At 39.7% G+C, this 21133-nt stretch overlaps 1 protein-coding gene across 1 annotated transcript; it reads left to right on the forward strand.

Annotated features, from left to right (window-relative positions):
• The first annotated feature begins 1066 nt into the window (after positions 1-1066).
• Positions 1067-20315, forward strand: impg1b (interphotoreceptor matrix proteoglycan 1b). Its single transcript, XM_041061119.1, has 18 exons — positions 1067-1133; positions 4833-5048; positions 6130-6296; positions 6408-6436; positions 6802-6836; positions 6966-7012; positions 7138-7287; positions 8110-8168; positions 8476-8675; positions 8778-9200; positions 10973-11616; positions 12057-12146; positions 17028-17247; positions 17807-18017; positions 18605-18790; positions 18907-19090; positions 19532-19623; positions 20243-20315. Exons 1-18 carry the CDS (start codon positions 1067-1069, stop codon positions 20313-20315), a joined length of 3093 nt encoding a protein of 1030 aa, XP_040917053.1.
• Positions 20316-21133: the final 818 nt, after the last annotated feature.

Raw genomic sequence — 21133 nt, forward strand, 5'->3', positions numbered from 1 at the left:
CTCTTCTTAATTCTTTTTTACACAGCCATCAACCCTCAGCACCCAAACCCACAGAGAGAAGATGGAGAGGAACAGAATCCTTGAAGGAGGCCATCCCGATCCTGCTTTTTTTCTGTGAAGCAGCTCATATCTGTCAATGTCAAAATATCTGTGGATATGACAAGAGAAGAAGAAGAGCCTTATCCACAGTGCAACTGGAATTACTGAGCCAATACAAAGGTGAAAGGAAGGGACAGGCTTTGATGTGGACACTGCTCTTTACAGTCAGAAGACAGGCCTTGAAGGCTGAACGTGGTTGTGCAGCTAGAGTAAGAATGAAGCACATTGTTTGACCAGTAGCTGGGTGTACAGCACAGAACAAAACTGCAATCCTGACCTCACTTGACACCCAAAATCCCTGCCCATAGAGGCAGGGATTTGCTGTGGGCACCCAGGAAGGAGGAATCTTTACTGAGAGGAAAAACAGAGGAATTAGGCAGCTGGACAGTGACACGTAGAGGCGGACAGGAACACACAAAGAGGCTGGGTGTCAGTGATAAACTTGGGGTGACAGTGGGGAGTAGTTATCTGGTCTAGGCTGGTTGGCAGATCCCCAAGTTTGTTCAGCTGACAGAAGAGGGTCCAGAAGGTGGATAACAGGATGAGGCCCGGCAGCCACGTGGCCCCGCAGGGATTACAAGCAGCAAGAAGAAGGTAAAGAGATTAGACTCAAAACGGAGCCTGCTTTTTTAACCTCGTCACTGTTGTCACACTGACAGCGTAGAAGGAATCTCCTGAGCCAAAATTCCATCCGTTCCCTGTCTATCCTTCCTCCGCCCTGCTTTGCTCCCTCTGCTCATCCGTCCATGCTGCCACCTCTGCTGTCTACGGAGATCCAACATCATCCAGGAACTACCTGCTGCTGAGGAACTGAGCTGGAGCACACATAGGAGTGGACTGGACTCCCTCCTCTGGTGCACTCTGCTAATGGACTCAAGATAAAGAGGTTCTGGATCTTATTGTTGTTTGCATTAATCTCTTCACAAATGACAACTTCGGGCTTGAAAACTACATAAATTAGCCCATCATGCTTTTGAAGTCAGGACTATTCTTCACTTTGTGTCTGCTTACACTCCAAGCAAGTCAAATCAAAGGTAAGAGTCCAGGCTGGGATTCTGGCTAATATATTTTTGAGTTTTCTTTTCAGTAACTGTTTTTGTGTTACAACTGGACAATGAGATGCTGTTTGTTCCCACACATCCGATTTCAGTAGTTGCACGTGTAGTTGCAATTGCCAGTCAACAATATATATCTGCACGCCTCTTGTACACACCAGAAGAAATCTGGAAAAGAAGGAAATCATTTGATGTAAAGATCTCCACTAATTTTTTTTTTAATCAGCGAGGCTCTACTGCATGACAGGAGAGTCAAAGAGGTGGTGATTCAGTTCAAGGGTAACAGGGTTTTCCTGTTAAAAGTGTGTGTGACCTTGTGAAATAACTCTGCAAACTACAAAGTGCTAGCTCATCCTCAAACACTAATTTCTGGAAAATGTCAGGCAGCCAACAAGCCACTTTTAAGGTCAAGAATATGAATTTAACGGGCAATGACATATAATAGATGTTCACTGAGAAAGATAGCATCATTTCACTAGTGATAACATTTTCGTCCACATTGGTTGTCTTGTTCGGTGTGATGTGCCCGGGTGAGCTCATTATCCTGAAGGAAACAAAAGCCATTCTGTTTCCAGTGTCGCAGGACGCTAATCTTTTCTGGCTTGTAATTCTGCTGTGAGGCCTTTTTGCGGCTGCACTGGGCATTAAGGCCTGCTCTGTCGCTCCCTCCTCTCGCTCAGGCTCCCGTGTCTGAGCATGTGCACGTCAGACTTCAAGCTTTCCAAAAAAAACCTTTCAAATGTTGTCTTGGTGGCATGATTCCTAATGGAAACACACATGACTTGGCTAAATTTCAGGCCACCTTCTGACCTGGGGGAATTTTTTGGAGAGGGAAGGTTTGTTGGTGAATGGGTTTGCCTGACAGACACCGAGTTGGGGCATATTTGCCCCAAAGGCTCAATGTCAGCGCCCAAGCATTCTTTGCATGTTCTTGGTGTTGGGCCAAATTTGGATTTGAGGAAAACAATATTGTTCATTGTAGAGGTCATTATTTATGTATGGAGGCCCATATCTGCCAATGTGATGAAAAAAGAAAAAAGATCCTGGAGGATTTTTATTGTGATGAAAAACTTTCTTGGAATAATGACAAAGTATCTCAAAATAGTGACTTAATTTCTCCAACAAAAATTTCTCATTCCTCAGTTTTTCATTATTTTCAGATAAGTCATTATTTCGAGAAAATTCCTCATTATAATCACTTACAGGAGCTTTTGTTTTTATCACATTGGCAGAAGCAGGCTTCCACATTTATGTGTAATACAGTGATTAACACAGGTTTTTCTTCTTTTTTGTTGTTGAGCAAAACATGAATGAATGCCTGTGTTTTGAACCTTTTAATTCCTAAGTTCAATTCTAATTCCTTAGTAATGGTTTGTAGTACAGCAGGCATGGGCATTCAAGTTTCAAACTTTAATGCTATGGTACCATACAGGAGGTGGAAACAATATGAGCAACACACACACACACATCTATACACAGTATAATGTAATGCTACAGCCACCACATACTATGAACCCAGATATTGCAGTGGAGTTACACAAACATGTCTCTATTGGTCCAAACTAAACATATTATTATAGAAATGTGTATTCTACATGAAGTCAACATGAAACTGTAACACTGTGTCAGTACAAATCAACACACAAATCATAATAATTTGCTATAACAATATGAAAACACATTGTGTGCGAGCTACATTGATGTTTCCATTTCAGCATTCAGTCAGTTAACACTATCGCACAATGACACGTGACATCGCATTTTAAACAAGACAATACAGTAGAGGAGACAAACACACAAGCTCTGACAGAATAAATCAGTGTTAAACTCTGTAATTAAAACAGTGTTTGTGTTATTGTGTCCACCTAGTGCAGATGCTGATACACACACACACTCACAGCTGGCGGCATGCTCTCATTTGACACCCTCTGGACTGTTGCTGTTGTGTTTCCAATTGTGGTTCAGTTTTGGTCCACACAATGAAAATCAGATAGCACAGCATGGTTTTCTTTTTAAGGAATGCAAGAGTTTTCCCAAAAAAGCAGCAAAGGCTCTGTTTCTGTTACAGCATTTATATTATTTACAGTCACTTGCTCTTTTTATTGTTCCTTAACCCTCGTTCTGCTTCTTAATCCAGAGGAGGCACAGTTTGTTATTTGGGTCCAGTGACCTCCAGTCTCTGTTTTGGGGCTCATAAATCCTGGCTTATTGTCTTAAGAAGCCCTCTGAGGTTTGCCACCTGGCATCACAATGAGTGCCTTTCTTCTAAAATAGCTTTTATTGAATGGGGTGACTGTGCTAGTGATTGTAGACTGGCACACTGGCTTGTGTACTGGTGTGGAATTACCTTCCTGTAATGCCTCAGCAGGGTGACTGAGCTTGCTTTCTTTACTAAGGTGATCAGAAAATTAGGGCAGGCCTCCTCATCATGTCTGCAGCATCTCAGTGATATATTTCACACAAACAGGCCTGTCTGTTTTTGTGTTATTGTTTGAATGTACTCATATCACAGGACTGGTTTTTAGAAACCACTAAAATCAGCTGGGCTATCACCTATACCTCATTTCACTCTCTTTAAGTTTTGTAGTGCACACACGCATGCATTTCTGCACAGTCACACCTGGACGCTGCCCAGTACAAACTCATCCTTTCACTGTTGGCCACCGAGCAGCTTCAGTGATGCAACACGGGTCAAGTCGCCCAAGGGCGTCTCAGCAACCGTTCCTTAGGGGGAAGAAAGTGTTACTCATTCAGTTTTCTCTAAACATCTGTGCATTTTGCCAGCATTCAAAGTGACAGCCTTCCCAACACAAACCAGCACCTCTAAGCTTCCAGCCTTGGACGTTTTTACACTACAGTGAACTGAAAAGCTCAAATAACTCATTATGCAGAGATACAAAACACACAAGCAGAGGATTTCTTTGTGTTATATGGTCCCGAAATAGACTCTCAGGGCCCCTGCATGCAAATATACTTTTCACTGTAAAACCAAATGCTATTTATAAGCAGTGGCAGAGAAGGCATCAGTTAACTTACAGTAAGAGGGCTAGGAGACAGATGGCATGAGGTAACTTGTTGGATTAAGTATCTGTCAAATCAAATAGTCCTTAGTGGTAGCTGGTGTTAATTGCCTGATAACTGGATACACACTACAAGACTTACAAAGATACACCTTGACTCTTGCTTTGCTTATTTCATGTCGTGGACAGTTAGCCAAGTATTTTGTCAGGTGTTTTGTTCATGAGTTATGGCAAAGGCAACTCTCAGGTTAAATCCTGAGCCAAGTAATTATAAATTAATAAATAAATAACTTTGGGTTACATAAACAGGTTTAAAGCCAGCATCCAAGATTTTTGTGTTTGCATTATTCATGTAAATTGTGATGCTGTTTATATTGGAACTGCCAAAGACACAAACTCCAAACACTTTGAAAAGCCACTGAATATAACTGAAGCAATTTCAACAAAGAGCACAGTTTTGGCTTTGTGTTGTCGTAGTCATCCACAGTCTGTACTACTGAGAAATTTCACACTTAAATGAGAACATTTCAGCTACTTATCACAAAGTGCTCAGATGTTTCATGTTTAGACAAATTTCATTTTCTGAACAATCCAAAAAAAGTCACATGATCATAATTCTCCCTGAATGTCTAACTTCATTCACTGAATATTCTTGCAGACCTTCGCGACCACAGTTTCTCTGGGCTCAGGGATGTGAAGTACAGACACTTTCTGGAAGCTTCTAGACCAATCAGACACACTACAAATGTCAGAGCCGAGCAGGATGGGCGTCGGACGAAGAGGTCAGCAGTGTTCACCACAGGTGTCAAAGTGTGTCCCCAGGAGACGATGAAAGCGGTCATTGGCAGCCACCGGGCCTATTACAAGCTCAGAGGTAAGAGGACATGTCCACTGTTAGACTTTGATGTAGGCTTATACTGTTAATGAACTTTTTAAAACTTGAACTTTATGCATAACCATGACTGAACATCGTGCAGTGCAATCGATAATCCCTTCCTAAAACACTGACTGATGAGAACAAAGCACTTAATCAAACAGAGATGTCTTGGCAGTTGAATAAATAACTGCCTACTTTGATGTTTTTTACTGTTGGAACTTTTAATTTGAAAGTATAACAAAATACATTTCAGGCTTAATAAATACGTATGATTTTCTAATTCTTATGCAGATATTCAGTACTTGCTATTTTGTTATTGTTGTTTAGAGCCTGGTGACGTTGACGTGGTGCCCCTGAATGATGCACCACAGCTGTGCTGCACAGGCTTCAGAGATACACACAGAGAAACACTTCATATAACGAAGTTATATGCAAATATCTTTTGTCCAAGAGAGAGAGATTGTGGATCATTTAAGAGCCCAAGATTGCCACTTTGGCTGTTTTAATAGGTTGGTGATACAAATTGTTCCACAACAGCTGCTGTGGCGTATGATTTTAAAATGAGGCTGATTAATTTGGTGTATTGGAGGTAATCGCTTCGCTCCAGAAATGAGTTTGTCAGAGAATAAATTTCCCACAGGTAGGAAGATATATAACAATGTGGAGCTTGTTTCCCCCAACAGAGGCAGATAGAATGTACCGTTGCTTCAGGGGGTGTTTGTGCTCATGATTTGAATATTCACGAAAATGTCATGAACATGTAACGTCTTTTAAATGTCCAGTTTGACATTTACTGAAACAGGCATTACTGTTGTTTTGTGCTGTCCTAGATATCATGTGAAATACATTTTGTTATTTATTCTAATATCATGGCACTGTAGATTGTTTTGTGCTGAACATTCATATCTAAAGCTGCACTGAAACATTACTCTGAAGGAAATAAAAAAAAAAACTATCTAACATAAGATTAGATTACGGCCTATAACCATACTTATTTGTGAGGGTGCTGTATTTCCTTTAATATTTTCCCAGAAAAGTCACAACAGCAAATCCATAAAGTAATGTGATTTATCTTCAGTTTGTCAGGAGGCCATCTGGGAAGCATTTCGGATCTTCTTGGACAGGGTCCCGAACTCAGAGGAGTACAGAGAGTGGGTTTACACCTGCCAGCATGAAAACCTCTGCATGGACGACCTGGCCCAGAACTTCAGCAGCTCTCAGGAGCATCTGGAGATGGTGGCCAGAGTGAGTCCAGCACAAACACATTTATGAGAATATTTTCATACTGCATGTCTGTTTTCTTGTCAGTCTCCAATGTAAATCTGTCATAGCTGATATCTCATTTCTCATTTCCAGAGAGTAGCCGAGCAGGGGGAAAGCGAAGGGTAGGTGCAAAGCCTCTCTTAAATTTTGTGTTAAATGTGAGTTTAATGTGTGTGTTTGCAGTACTTTCTTTCGGAATACAAAAAAAGTAGAGCAAAGTGTTAAACAAGTAGTAAATCATTGATCAGTAATCATCAGTGTTTCAACTTCCGGAGGCAATGGAAACATCAGAGAAGCTTTTAACACCTCGGCTTCAAATGTTCAGAAGATGTTTGCAGCAAATAAACCTTTGCCAATATTAGAGATATTAGACAAAAATGAATATTGATTTTAAGGATCAGGATTCTTGATTAACCCAAATTTAGTCCAGAAAATATTTATTGTCTAGGAATAAATTCCTAACAAATATGTTCGGTTTTTCCCTCAGAGTTGTCAGTGGAACCCCAGAGCCAGGAAGGGAATGTGAGTTGGAAACAAATGCATCCGTACTGTTCAACGAAAGCAATCAATTTACTTTGTTAATTTAACAGCTGTTAATAAATTTGCATAATCACACTATAAATTAACTGGTGAGTTGCTGTTTTGTCTCAGGCACCTGGACACCTCCTCTGATTCTGCTTCCTACTGAGGCCGACGTGGTAAGCTAGTCCACACCATCAACCTAATTTTTCAGAATTATATTATCTTGTGCTTAATCTCTACTACCTTGACCACAACATTTCACAATCGTTAATACAATGTAATGTGAACTTTTGTTTGCCAGATCAAAGAGGATCCCAACATGATAAAGGAGAACAATGAGGAATATATTGTTGAGTTCAGCGTCACCATTGCGGACCCAACATACAGTGAGCTCCTTAGTGACCCCGGGGCTCCACATTACAACGACGTCAAACGAGAGCTCACAGACAAGGTGAGAGGCGAGTGTGAGTTTACAGACCCACAGTAAGTGTTAACATTTCTCTGAGCTGTCTGCTTTACCTTCCTACAAACGCAGAAAGCTGAACTGATAGATGTGCACTGTTTTAAAAATCTTACTGAGGGTAATGAAACCATGAAATTCTGTAGGAAAAGAAGCAGGGCGAGCTCTGTTGTGGTTAAAATGTGTGTGCCCTATTAAATGTTATTTCACACAAAAGGCTATTACCTCTTTGCTGTCTAACTGTCATCTTCTGTCTTGTTCTGTATTTCTCTGCCCTTATTTTCCCCCTCAAAACAAAACCACTCTTTCACAGCAGCGTTGTATCACTATTCAAGACGTCTTTACAATGAGCTCAGTGTGACTGCAAGCTCCTATGATATTGTATTGTTAGGTGTGAAACTCACCCTTATTGAATTAACAACTTAAAAGCTGCAACCAAGGGACTTAAGATAAGACTTGTAATGACCACAAGCCTGGAATAGTAAGATCTAATCATGTAGATAATCTCTGACCACAGCTCTTAAGAATGACTGCAGATGGTGAAAAGCCATTGGCTTGTCACTTCTTTTGAAAGAAATGTATGTTGACTCTCAATTAGATTAAATTAGCCCCGTAATACAGTTAATAATAATGCAGTTCTTTTTAAGATTTTATTCTTAAGAATGTTTTAGAGGGTTTTATGAATCTAAGATGCAGAAATTATGTCACAGAACTTTTTAAAACCACTAACTATAGATACTTGATACCAGCTCAGTGTTGCAAAGCATGTTTCTTTCATACCTATTTATTTCTCTCTTGTTTGTCCTCGTACAGATGCTTCATGTGTTTGAAAAAGTTCCAGGATTCAAAGAGATTCGTGTTCTGGGGTTTCGGTGAGTTTCATTAAAGATTTTATTAAAGGCTTGGCTCTGTAATTTTGCTTTGTAATCATAATGGATTTTGACAAAACAACTCAGTAAATATGACAAGGGACTCAAAACATAAATTTTTCATAATTTTTCCCCTGAAGGTGCTTTTATTGAGGCGTTTTATTGCCCAAGTCTCAAGAGAAACTATAACAGTGCCCAAAAATATCCCCTTTTGGGATATGACTCAGACATTTCTGCCTTTGTAGACATCCGTTACCAGTGAGGTCTGTCTGCTTTGAGGGATTCTGACATGATTTGTTGTTTTGATCAGCTCGGAGGATGTGTCTGTGCGCTACGCTGTGGTCTTTAATGGAGAAACGGAGCTCAATGATGATCCTGAGGGTCTTGAGGAGCCAGAGACCGAGGCAGATGGGGATGTAAATGCTCCTAAACTGAAGCACATCATTGTAAAGGCCTTAAAACAGGAGCCGTCACTACCACTGGACATACAGACACTCAGCTTTGAGGCTGGTAAGCATAATATCATGCTCGCATTTAACTGAATAAAATAATAGGGTAGTGCTCAGAATAGGATTTTAAAGCCGTATAAATGTTCCAACTCTTCCATTTCAGTAACCACAATTTATCCAGTTGCCGAGCTCGGCATTAACCCTGTTGAGAGCGTAGTATCCGAGGACGACGCCACAGAGGCCCCGACAGAGGACAGCACTCCCACTCAAAGTTTCTTCCCCACAGTGGCAGTGATAGAAAACTCTCTGGAAGCTTCTACAATCAAACCAGAAAAACACACCTTTGTGCCTTTCATCCCGAACATCCTCCCAGAAGCCACTTCTGCTGTCACTGATGAGACTCCTTTGAAGGCAGCAGTAGAAGAGGAGTCCACAGAAGATCCTGCTGAAGAGGCCAGCGACACAAAACTAGAAGCTACCACAGAGAAGGAAAAAGACGAGGAAGCAGAGCCAGAGGTGGAGGAAATGCCACCAACTGAACAAGATAATGGAGGTGAAGCTGAACCTGAAGAACAGGTCATGGATGGTAAGGCTACTTCAGGTTAAATCTCTTTTTTAAAGCAGGATGTTGAAGCTCAATCAGGAGGGACGTGTTTAAGAATTCAAAGCTTTATCGATCACCCAAACATCAGATTGTGGTGTGGAATCCATTTAGAGCTATTGACGGACAGCAGAAAGCACCTCAAAAATCGAGCACCAATTTTACCCACACTTTAATGTCATTGTCTGGTTTCTGAGTTTTGATTCTGCTGATGGTGGGAAAGTGGTGGGAGGGATAAGCTAATTGCTTTTACAGTCAGGAGACACAAAACACAGGAGAAGAGTGAGAAAGTAATTTACCGAAAGAGGGTATCAAAGAATAGATGGAAAATAATCAGGAAGGAAAGTTTTTCTGATTTAACTTAAACCAAGCTTCATTAATAGCATTTTATTTGATTAGTACTGATTCACACCTACTGGGTGATGATTTTGTTTTCTTATTTTCTATCTACAGATTATGCAACTTTAGCACCGTTTGTAATATTAACTCCAATCCTGAGAGTAACTTAATGTCAACTTAATTTTTACACAGTCACAGGACAGTCCTAATAAAGAGTGACCTACATTTTTCTTCTTTTGCTACCCCATACAGTATCTGTACAGAACATTCACCTCTCATGGGAAATGGAAATGGCAGTACAATTAGATTTGGTGGTTTGGTTTTGCTCATGGAGCTGCTTCCTGCTGAGGCAATGCATCATATTAAAACCCATTAGCAAGCAGTGATCTGCCTGGTGCTTGAGTCATTGCAAACTCATACTCTGCTGCCAAACTTTGCTCAAACCTGCAGAACTTCATTTTAAATTCTACTGGCACTCCCAAACATATCAAATATGTGAGGCTTGTCGAGCTGAATTGGGAGGAAATGTGTGTAGAATGTTGCACACACAATACTTTTATTTAATGGAACACCTTTGACCTTGAACTTGGTTTACACATCACAGCCTACAGCTTTGTTTTTTAAAAGGCAGGTACAGAAAATACATCATACTATTAAATGAGATTATTTTAATGACTCTAAAACAATGGCTTGATATTTTGGGAAGTGCGCTAATTTGCTTTTGTTCTTATTGTTATATATTGTTGACATAATTCAGAGCCAGGAGGTGATTGCCTTAGTTAAGGTTAGTACACAGACTGAAAGCAGGGGGGAACTAGTACTCACTACCCCTAAAGCTCACCAAATACGACATCTCATTTGTTTAGTCCATTTACAAACAGTAATATGAAAATGATAGTAAGACTGACTATGTTCATATTAAACAAGGAACAGCTACAGCACATACTTTCCCCTAAAACCACAAATGGATGTTTTTATATTTCTGTGTGTGTGGGATTTAAACAAAGAAGAGATAACATGCTAATTAGTTAGCTTTAGAGGTGCTGGTAGATGGATTTTTGAACTTTGGAGACACACTTGTCCTGCTTCCAGTTTGTATGCTAAGCTGGGCTAATTGCCTCTTGATTGACAAGTTCAGTGTTTGATGCACAGATATGAAAGTGGTGCCAGTCTTCTAATAGAACAAATGGAAAGAAAACAGTGATAAACAGTGTACAGAGTAAATGTGAGAAACCTAAACGTAGGCTCTCGAACTGCGGCCAAATTATCAAAGCAATAAAATATACTGAAATATGAGTGTTCTGCACAAGTTGTAGTCATACCTGTACATGACAATTTGTGTGTTAATGTATTTTTTTCCCTACACAAAATAGCTCCTGCTGGTTATAAAACCTATATGATATATTTTATTTTACAAGAACCTAAACCAGCTGATGGGGTCAGTGAGAAACATCCAGAGCTACAGAATGAGGACCTTCCCCTAGCAACTTCTGACTCCCAGCTTGAAGAAGTGATGAGTGATAAACCTGGTGAGGACAACCTTGATGTACCAGACTCTGTTACGGAGATATCAGTCACAGAAGCAGCAGTCCCAGTCACCACACCATCATCTCATGAGGATACCATCCAAGGCACTGAAACAGAAACAGATGTGGAGCCTTTGCCGTCACCTGCAGAAAGCGGTGAAGCCCCTGAAAACAGAGATGAGTCTAGTGGAGGGCACAGTGGAACCACCCCGGTCTTGACAGACCTTCCTGCTGAGAACCCAAACCTTCAAGAGGATGTAGGACAGAGTCAGAACGGGACGGAGACAGAGCTGACCGAGCCTCTGGAGGAAGAGAGCGGAAGTGGATTCCCTTCAGAGTCTGATGAACGCCCGTACGAATCCACGGCTGCGCCGGCCATGAGACAAGCCAGCACCCCTCTGATGACTGCAATGGATAAGAGCAAAGAGTTAGTGGTTTTCTTTAGCTTGAGGGTCACTAACATGATGTTTTCTGATGACCTGTTCAACAAGAGCTCCCCGGAGTATAAATCACTGGAGAATACCTTTCTTGAGCTGGTAGGTACACAGGCTTTTGTGCTGGATATCATGCTTCTCCATGCTTCATTCTCATACTTCCTTTTGTAGCCCAAGCTGAAATGTGTGACAGAAGTACATTTGTGCAATATCTAGTGTTTAACTGTGGTTTTAAGTTATATTTTAAAGCACCCTATGGTGCTTTATCAAAATCTTAATGTCCTGCAAGTGAGGATGCACTTTTCAGTTAAGCCTTATCCTCACAGATGTTTGCTAATCCTAAACATAAAAATAAATTATAATAAATTTATATTTTTTCATCAATTCATTTTATTTTTATAAGAGTTTTAAAGTGTGATAAGGCTTTAACCAGTCGCCAAATTCTCTATTAAGTCTGCAGTATCCAAATGCTTTAATTTCAGAGGAGCCATTGTGACAACAGTATAATGAAAAGTCTGGTCAAATTATTCTGTTTCACTTAGACACAGCACTCTGGGTCCAGAAACTCGCCAAACCCTGGAGCTTCCAGTAAATCTGGGCTTAGGAGACAGACGACTTTAGCCTCCATACCGGTATTTTTTTTTTCCATATTGGAACTACATCTCCAATGCCTCAGAGAGAGCATGACCTTTCGTTTTCTTAACTAACCTTTCTGAAATGCAGTATCAAACAATCTGAAAGCACCTAACACGTTTAACATTTCTGAAACACCCAGCTTTAATTTTTGGCTTTGCTTTTGTCCTTCTGTTAGACATTAGACCTCATAGAGCTGCTTTTTTGTGGTTTTATGTGTGAAGTGGGTTCTAATATTGGAAAGATTCTTATGTGTGTTTTGCCTTAATTCTTTGAATTGTGCTAAAGTTTAGGCCTTTTCAGGGACTCTTTAGATTCTGAGAATGTCATTTTGTAAAATTTGTGTCTGCAAGGGATTTTTTCAAGATTCTTTGATATAAAAACAAAAGAGACTTCTGTTATTAGAACAGAAAACGTAAACATTTTAAAGAACTAACAAAGGTAAAAAAAACAAAAAAAAGTTAGCAGCCGACCATGTGAGCTATGGGTGTGTGACTGTTTGGGTGGCAGCCCAGCCTCTGACTGATCTTAGAACCCACCAAAAACTCCAGATTTTAATCTGTCATTTCTTCTATTCCTTTTTTCCTCTCTGTATGCTTATAAAGCAAAGCTAGATTCACAAGGCTCTGTGAAAACTGCAGAAACACTGTCTTTGCCCCAGATGAATTGATGTCTTTTCACACCCAAGTCGGGTCTTTCCACTGACTTTATTTGCAATTGTTCATCTAAAATTCATCTCACATTTTGTCTGAAAATACTTTTACCTGAGAATATCAATGCCACTCTCATACTCTATATATGTTTGATCAATTTGAAGCCGGAGCCAGCAGCCAGTTAGCTTAGCTTGGACTGAAAATGGCTAAACAGCAAGCCGTATGGATTAAACAATGTACTACAGGTAGCTGTTTCTCCCCGTTTCCAGGTTTCATGTTTATCTAATTGGTAAGAGAGTGGTATCAAGCTTCTCATTCAACTCAAGCAAGAAAGCTAATAAGAGGATCCCCCAAAAGGCTGAACTATTCCTTTAAAGAATAGCGTTGTGAAAATAACTGTTGTCATTCCTTTGTACAGACAAGCTCTCTGGTGCGATACACTAGAGAGATGCTGCATGCTGAAGGTGCTGTGTATAGTAACACACTCATTCATCTGTCGTGGGGCTGTAATTTTTGTGTATGTTTGCTTCTCACAGTTTTCTCTTTGCAAGTGAGAAATGTAGTATGAAGTGAAAAATCAAAGCCTAGATAGGCTAGTTAGTTTCTCAGCAACAAAAAAATCCAGAAGATTTTTGTGCATGTGTTGCCCACGTGTGTTACAACACTGACCAGTGTGTTTGTGCATGTTTGAAGCCTTAAAGTTAACTTGAATGAGTGAATGAATAAGTTAATCCTTTGTAAAACTAATAGGACAGTCATGCAGGGTTATGCATTTTATGTTCTTTAAACTGTAATGCTTTATAAATGGTAGAGAGCAAACTAGCCCTGGGTAGTCTGAATCATGGGACCTGGGTCTGCCTTAGTCATTGGTTTGTGACTCGTGTTAAGAAGCTTTAAGTAATTCTGGTCAGTTCCCGCACCGCACACATTGTGCTATTAATGGATCCAATCTGCTTAGTGCGACATCAGTCAGGTTTCTGTGGACATCTGTATGCATGTTGTAGCAGTACTACTGTATGGGTTACCTGGTGCTATAGACATGCTATATATATATATGTACTGTCATAAGGAACAAGACAATGAAATAAAATAGATCCCTGATTGGTTGAGGTCATTTTGTTTTGGAATATTTGTGTGTGAATCCAGCGCACATATTTAACATTAATGCTGAAATGCCTCTTTTTCTGTTTTAAATTTGAATTAGCTGTTGGCAAGCAGGTGAGGACTGCATCTCTTTAAACCTGCACCTGTTAGCTTCCATCAAAGAAGGAAGCTTCACTTGACATCCTTATTAGTTTCTAGGCTTACCCCGGGGTTGACGGAGGGGACGTATTTTTAGGCTTGCTCAGAGGTCCCCTGCATTCTGTGTTATGTAAAGGCCTCAGCTTCAAACTGAGGACATTCATCAATTCAAATTGGATTGTCTGTTTGCTGCAGAGGGAATGTGAGCTACTGGGGCAGATGGGCTGCGTTTTCTGAATGATAAGCCTTCAGGGTTAATATGAGTGGTTGATGCTGTCATGTTTTGATACTTTCTCAATAGATGTTTACAGATTTATTGTAGTAGTATGCATGAACATGAAAAGTTGAAGGTTTGATGATTCATGCTATGAACTGGATATGTTTTGATTCTGAAACAGAATCAGATCATTTTCCAGGGAGAGATCTCCTGTCAGTTCATTTTTAGGGTATTTCTTTATACCAGATATGAGCAAACAGGCAACACAAAATGAAGAGGTAGCGATACACAGACAGAAATTACATACACAGATATTTATTACATACAAAAAAGCACGCAAAAACAAATAACACTCCATCTCCAATCTTTAATGGTTGCCCAAACCGTGGTCTCTGGAGTTCTCCTCATTAACCAATGTATTTAGGTTCCTGGCAAATCTAATGTGAACAGATGTTTGATCTGGTAAGTATTTTACCATACACTGTCTATTGTCAGTACACCATTAAGATATATTCCTTTAAATGGGCTATTTAGTATAGAAGGGACACAAACAAATATTTCAAACTGGTCCAAGCTGGTTAATAAATCACTGAAAAATAATGAAGAGGTGTCATATATACTGTACATTACTCAGCCCATTTAAATGACATAATGAAAAATAATGTTTCACTAGATCACCTTTCACTAGATCACTGTACATTTACTGTCTCATATATATGCATACATATATATGAGCCATTAGCCTACAGTTCTCCTGTTCTCCTTTGCCACAGTCCTTCATTACTCCTGTACCTACTGGTTTGAGACGCAACCAATAAATTTGGACATGGAGGTTGGAATTGCTTTTATTTGCTACGTTAAATCAGAAACGTTTTCATGGCAGCATAATGTTTCTTGTGACTTTTCATTTTTTCGACATCAGAGAAGGGACGTTTCACTGGGATTTCCAAAACAAGAACCAGTAGATACAAGTGTAACCACTGAGAAGCAAATGTACTTGTGTGGAAGTATGAAATTATGGCTGTGTTTGTTCCATGATGTCTAAATTTCTGCACAAAACTATAGTGTACACAGGCAAAAAGGGAATGTACAGCATCTGTACTGTTCCTTAGTCCACAGTACAGATTGCTCTGAGGTTTGTTGTGACAGAACTAGGCTTTGACCTTGTGTGGAAGGCAGTAGTGCCACAGACTGGTATCTAATCTACAGTGTACATGTATAACTTGACATTCTGCATTGAGACAAATGGGTGACCAAATGGAAAGCTGTGTGTCCAGTTGGACTGCACCCTGTTGCCCATTTGTTCTGGATGTTGGACCGTCTCGTACTCTCCTCTTCTCTCAGAGACTATTAGCTATAGGGACCTAACCCCTCAGTAAACTGTCTGCCAGTGATAAGTGAAGTAACCCAATCAGAGCAGAGCTCCTTAAGGCCTCTTATCTCCCGCTCGACAGCCAGGCCAGCTAAAGCATCGTAATCTCTCCCTTTCACACTGCGGTGGTTTGATGTTTGCCTCGTCTGTAGTGAACATGAAGTGGCTGGAAGGAGAGCGGTTCAGATCGATGAACATTGATGCAGGCCCATTACTTGAGCTGGTTGACTTCCTCCCCCGTCTAAATATCACCACCGTCATCAGTCCAAGTCCATAGTCTTAACAGATTGGTTTCTCAGTTATCTGAGCTGCAAGTCTGTGTCTGAGGGAAAAATTTTGACTGCAACAATATAGAAAATTGTTAAGATATGAGCGAGTGTGGCTGCATAGATGTGTTCTAATGGGTGCTGGTGCTGCTGTGTTCTGTATCGCCTTACAAAGACAGAAGGCAGTAACTACTCAAAGAACGAAGGGTTTGAAGCTTCTTAGCTAAACTGTTTAGAAGTTTTATAAGTTGAAAAACCTTAATTACATTTTTTTTTGTTCTTTTTTTCTCAGTCTTTACATAAAACCGAAATCCAAAGGCATTTTAGCATGCCTAATATATCTGGTGTTGGATTCTCGTCTGAGCTTAGTTTTGAGCAACTATGTTACTGTGTTTTGACTTTGTAAGGCAGTGTAGGTGTGATTATGCTGAGACACTTGACACATTAATATAGTATGTATATGGATGAAAGCCTCAACCGAAAAGCATGTATTATAGATCTTGTGGACCTGAGATAGTTTTGATGTCATGCAGGTCTTTTTTTTAAGTTTCTGATCTTTTTATCATGTGTTCTCCGACTGTTCTGTGACTTGAATTAGCACGTTCTGTGTTCTTACACTAATTCTCATAAACTTAACACTAATTTTGTTCTGGATCTAATTACACAGTCAGCGCCGTAATGGCAGGATTTCATGCTTGCATCAAAATTTAATTATGAACTATTCATAGCATTCACACTGTAAAATGTGACCTGAATAATTCAGAATCAGCTGCGCTATAACAACCTCACTCCTGTCAGTGTGTTCTCTGCTCCCCTGGTTGTCCTATCAGGAGGACACAGATCTTCACTGACACTTGACACACACACATGAATCTGACATAATGTCATTAACCTACTGTAAATATCCAAATGAAAACCTTAGTCCTCCTAGGATTAAGAATGACATGATGAAATCAATCTTGGTTTTCAGGAACACCATATTCCAATGTTCCTGCTGCAGTCATTTTTCTCACTGATCACTAACTGCACAGAAAACTAATCTTTTTAAGAGAATAGTTGGATAAATTGATGAAACACAACCTGTTTAAATTTCTCAGACATTAATTTGCTTTCCCTCTCATCCCCCACAGCTTCTACCATATCTCCAGTCCAATTTGACAGGATTTAAGCAGCTGGAAATTCTCAACTTCAGGAATGGCAGTGTTGTGGTGAACAGCAGGATGAAACTGGACAAGCCGGTACCTTATAATGTCACACAAGCTGTGCACTGTGTGCTCGAAGACTTCTGTAATGCTGCATCTAAGCGGCTTGACATAGAGATCGACAGTCGCTCCTTGGAAGTAGAGCCAGGTGAAATGTCCTTGTCATGTCATGTCATTGCTTTTTTTCTGTTCTATTTATGTAGAGGAATAAAAAACAACAACTTAAAACCGCATACAATCAAATGTCCTCAAGCAAAAGTGTGTTGATATTTCCTAAAACACATCTTTCCCTGTTTTGTGAATGAAATTTAGGATGCAAACACCTCATCCAGAAAAGAAATCCATAATCTATTCTCCCAGTGAATTATACTCATTCATGCCACAAGGTCAGACACTCTGTCCACAACATGCATCCTCACTCGGCTGCCTTTTCCCGTCTGTAGGTGAGGTGCAGTGTAAATCTGATGCATCTTTTTGCTTGGAGGAGTTCATGACTGTTTATGACCTCATTAAATCAACACCTCCATTCACATCAATCAAAATGCCCTTTAATATCCCCTCTGAATCAGTAGACAGTGAGAGACATGTGGACACTGCATTAATGCTAATGAGCTATCACCTCTCTGGTCTGTATTTCTTCTTTCTACCTCCCTCTTCTCATCTCCTTCTTCTTTTTTCTTTCCTCTCTCCTCTCTGTTTGGCTTCAGCTGACCAGGCAGACCCCTGTAAGTTCCTGGCCTGCAATGAGTTTTCACGCTGCGTGGTGAACAGTTGGACCGAGGAGGCGGAGTGTCTGTGCGATCCGGGCTACAGCACCATGGACGGCCTGCCCTGTCAGAGCACCTGCACTTTGCAGCCAAATTACTGTCTGAACGGAGGCCTGTGTGAAATAATCCCAGGGCATGGAGCCACTTGCAGGTACACTACAGCTGACAAAGGAAAGAAAGCAGCATCACAACATCTCATCTCAGACTTTATTGTGTTGTAATGCAGATTAAAGCACAAGCAGGCATTTTTTTTAAAGCTTTTTTTGTGGTACACTCAAGGACACAAAAGGAATTGAAGGTTGACCAGCTTGAAAAAAAAAACATGTATTCTTAAGTTTTGCTAGCAGATCCTGAAGCAGCTTGAAGCAAATACTGATGCTGTGGAGAGGATCATGTGCCACCTCTCAAATCTTAGTTGTTAGACTTTTACAACAAAAGAAGAGGACAATGGTGAGATCAGCAAACTAGTCTGGCTAATGTCCTGATTAATGACATATCTGAAACAAACTAATCAAAGTGCTTTCTTATATGCTGCTTCAGTGGGTTTTCTCATTTCCGTTGTACAGTTGAAACTGTCAAGCGATGGCTGCTGTGCATATTATTTGGAAACAAATCAAAACTGATGCACAGTGGCACAGAAAATGGGCCACAATAAACATGACTGTCATTATGTTTTGGTTACAGTATATTGGCTTCTTCTGTCCAACTTATATAAATATATTTTCTCATCTCTTTCAGATGCCCTGTAGGTAAATACTGGCACTACCATGGAGAACGTTGCAATGAGCTGGTGTCAATGCCAGTGGACCCTTCGCTAATTATAACCTGCCTCGTGGGAAGTCTCTGCCTTGTTTGTGCCGTCATTGGCATTTTAATATTCATTAACAAGAAATGTATAAAGACCAGAAAGGCTGTGACTTTGGTGTAAGTATGAGCCACTTTTAATGCGCATATTTTTAACCCTTTTTTTTTGTCATTCATAGGATCCTCCGGTTTTAAAAGCATGTTTTATTCACTACCTCATCTCCTTTACATTGTAGGCACACCCTTGCTCCCTATGCCTTTGAAAATACTTTGAGGGTGAACCCAGTATTTGAGAATGATGATGGTGTCTTAACTCAAGTGTCCACATTGCCATGTTCTTCGAGTTCTGCTTCTTCCCAATCCCAACAGTCTGAGCAGGAACATTTTGCCTCAATAGAGAATATACATCTGAGTATTGAGGTACACTGTGCCGTACAGCACAAATGACTAAACGGACTAAACAACCAACCTCAAACTTTCAACTAATACGTTCTAACAAACTTTTTCCTTGTAGAAAAGTTGCCCTCATCCTCCATATGTCTTTTTTTTATTATTCCTTAAACAGTATTTGCAACTGTTCACTGTCACTTCCTCATGTCCACAGAATAATACAAAGTTTAGGAAGTTGAATGTATGCACCATACAGATCTTTGAGGATTCTTTGTGCCAAATCAAACAACAAACAGTGCAGTAGTAGTTGTAGGAATGGTCTCCTGTAGTAGATCTTTCTCTCTGGCAGATTGCTCCATTGGTAGAGTGCTTGCTTTCATTTGCATTGCATCTGTTTATCCACTTGAATTGCCTTTGGAACTATAACATATTAATGAAGCACACCTGTGAACACTGAGCTTGTCTCCACAGATCCCCAGACAGCTCTACACAACAAGATCAGAAAAGTTAGTCTCAGAAATGGTGGACTTTCATCACTGCATACCACACAACGAGGTGAGGAGCAAAAACTAAACCCTGATTATCGTAGCTGATATAAAGATATGTGGAAACTTAAAATCTTAAAAGTTAAAGTAAACTCATAAACTCATTAAGGAAATTTATCAAGCTAAGGTTTGCTAAGGCATACAATGTTTTTAGAGTGATAACCAGTGATTTCACACTTTAGATATTCATTATGCATCATAAACGACATTTTATCTTATGGTCTAATACAGTGTTGCTAATATTCAGTAATTTTTACATTGAATATTTTACAGCTCTATGATGCGTGCAAAGGTAAAACTTCTGTGCACGCCGCCCTTGCTGATTTTGTTAAACTCCCAAACCAAATCATTGTTGACTTTTGTGTTTTTAAAGTGCTATAATATGATACAAAATAAATTATAGAAAAAATATGAAATTCTAACGTTGAGTGTACAATTTGTGTTGATCAATACCTCTACAGTGCATTTAGAGCAAAGAAAATAGTCTCTCTGTAGTTTAATCAAATACTTGATTGATTTATACAATGCAAGTAGCTTGTAGATGTATTTGCAAGGGTATTCTGTCATTTATCGTTTGAGAAATGGCTCATTTAAGGATGAATCATTGTCCCTTCTCTCTCCTCTAGACATGGCAACTGCCAAATGAATACAGAACATGCTGTCTTCTAAGGGCATCAGATAACGAATGTTTTGAAGTCACAGTTCTTTGATGACACCTGCGAGAGAGAGGCCAATATGGCGACACAAAAAAACCCACAAGGAATAGAAGACTGAAGTTCCTGTTAAACTGAATATGGGATGCATGCACAGATGCAGGTACAGTAGACCAGTGATTGAGATTATTTGTTCATAGTGATGAAAGTGTCTTGTTAGACAGAGAGCTATGGATATTAAGGTGGACTTAGGTTGTCTTAAAGTGGAACCTAATATTTATTTTAAATATTGAATGGTAGGAACATTTCCTGTATACCCTTGGCAAAGGTTGTTCTTTCCTCACAATGAGGTATTTATTATTTACAAACTGATACACATGGTGGTATCTTAACTTTAGACAATGGTACAGTGTTGTTTATTGTAATGCTATTCTTTAACATTGTTGTGTCCCAAAAAGAGAATGAATGTATAAGCTGTTGACTTTGGTGATGACATACTGTGTATAGAAATACTGGCTGCTGTGCTGTATGTCCATCAGTTTGTCCCATTCAAAACAACTTTTCCCACTCATCATTTGTCTTTTGAGATTTGGACTTTCTCTCTCTCTTTTTCTTTCTTTCTTTTCTTTTTTTCTTTTTTTTTTTACACATTTTACATAAAAAAATAATGTCTTTTGCATTAAAAAAAAGTGTATGTTTTATTTGTTAGTGGCTGCTCAAAGCGTGCTGGATTTGTCTAATGGAGCCAGATGTTACATTAAAAATATTAATCGATGAAACTAAAACTGACATCAGCCACATTCGTGGCATAAAAAAAAGTTAACGTTCGGTACCGAAAATTCACTAAAACACCTGAACATATGCACCGAAGAGAC

This window comes from Toxotes jaculatrix, chromosome 17 (genome assembly GCF_017976425.1).
Source record: "Toxotes jaculatrix isolate fToxJac2 chromosome 17, fToxJac2.pri, whole genome shotgun sequence".
In the NCBI taxonomy this organism is placed as follows: Eukaryota; Metazoa; Chordata; class Actinopteri; family Toxotidae; genus Toxotes; species Toxotes jaculatrix.

What these genes read in the sequence shown, in the direction of transcription:
- impg1b (XM_041061119.1), top strand. Translation starts at nt 1,067, where the DNA reads ATGCTTTTGAAGTCAGGACTATTCTTCACTTTGTGTCTGCTTACACTC. An exon ending in GACACTCAGCTTTGAGGCTG is followed by an intron (nt 8,676 to 8,777) that starts GTAAGCATAATA and finishes CTTCCATTTCAG; the next exon opens with TAACCACAATTTATCCAGTT. An exon ending in TGAAGAACAGGTCATGGATG is followed by an intron (nt 9,201 to 10,972) that starts GTAAGGCTACTT and finishes TTATTTTACAAG; the next exon opens with AACCTAAACCAGCTGATGGG.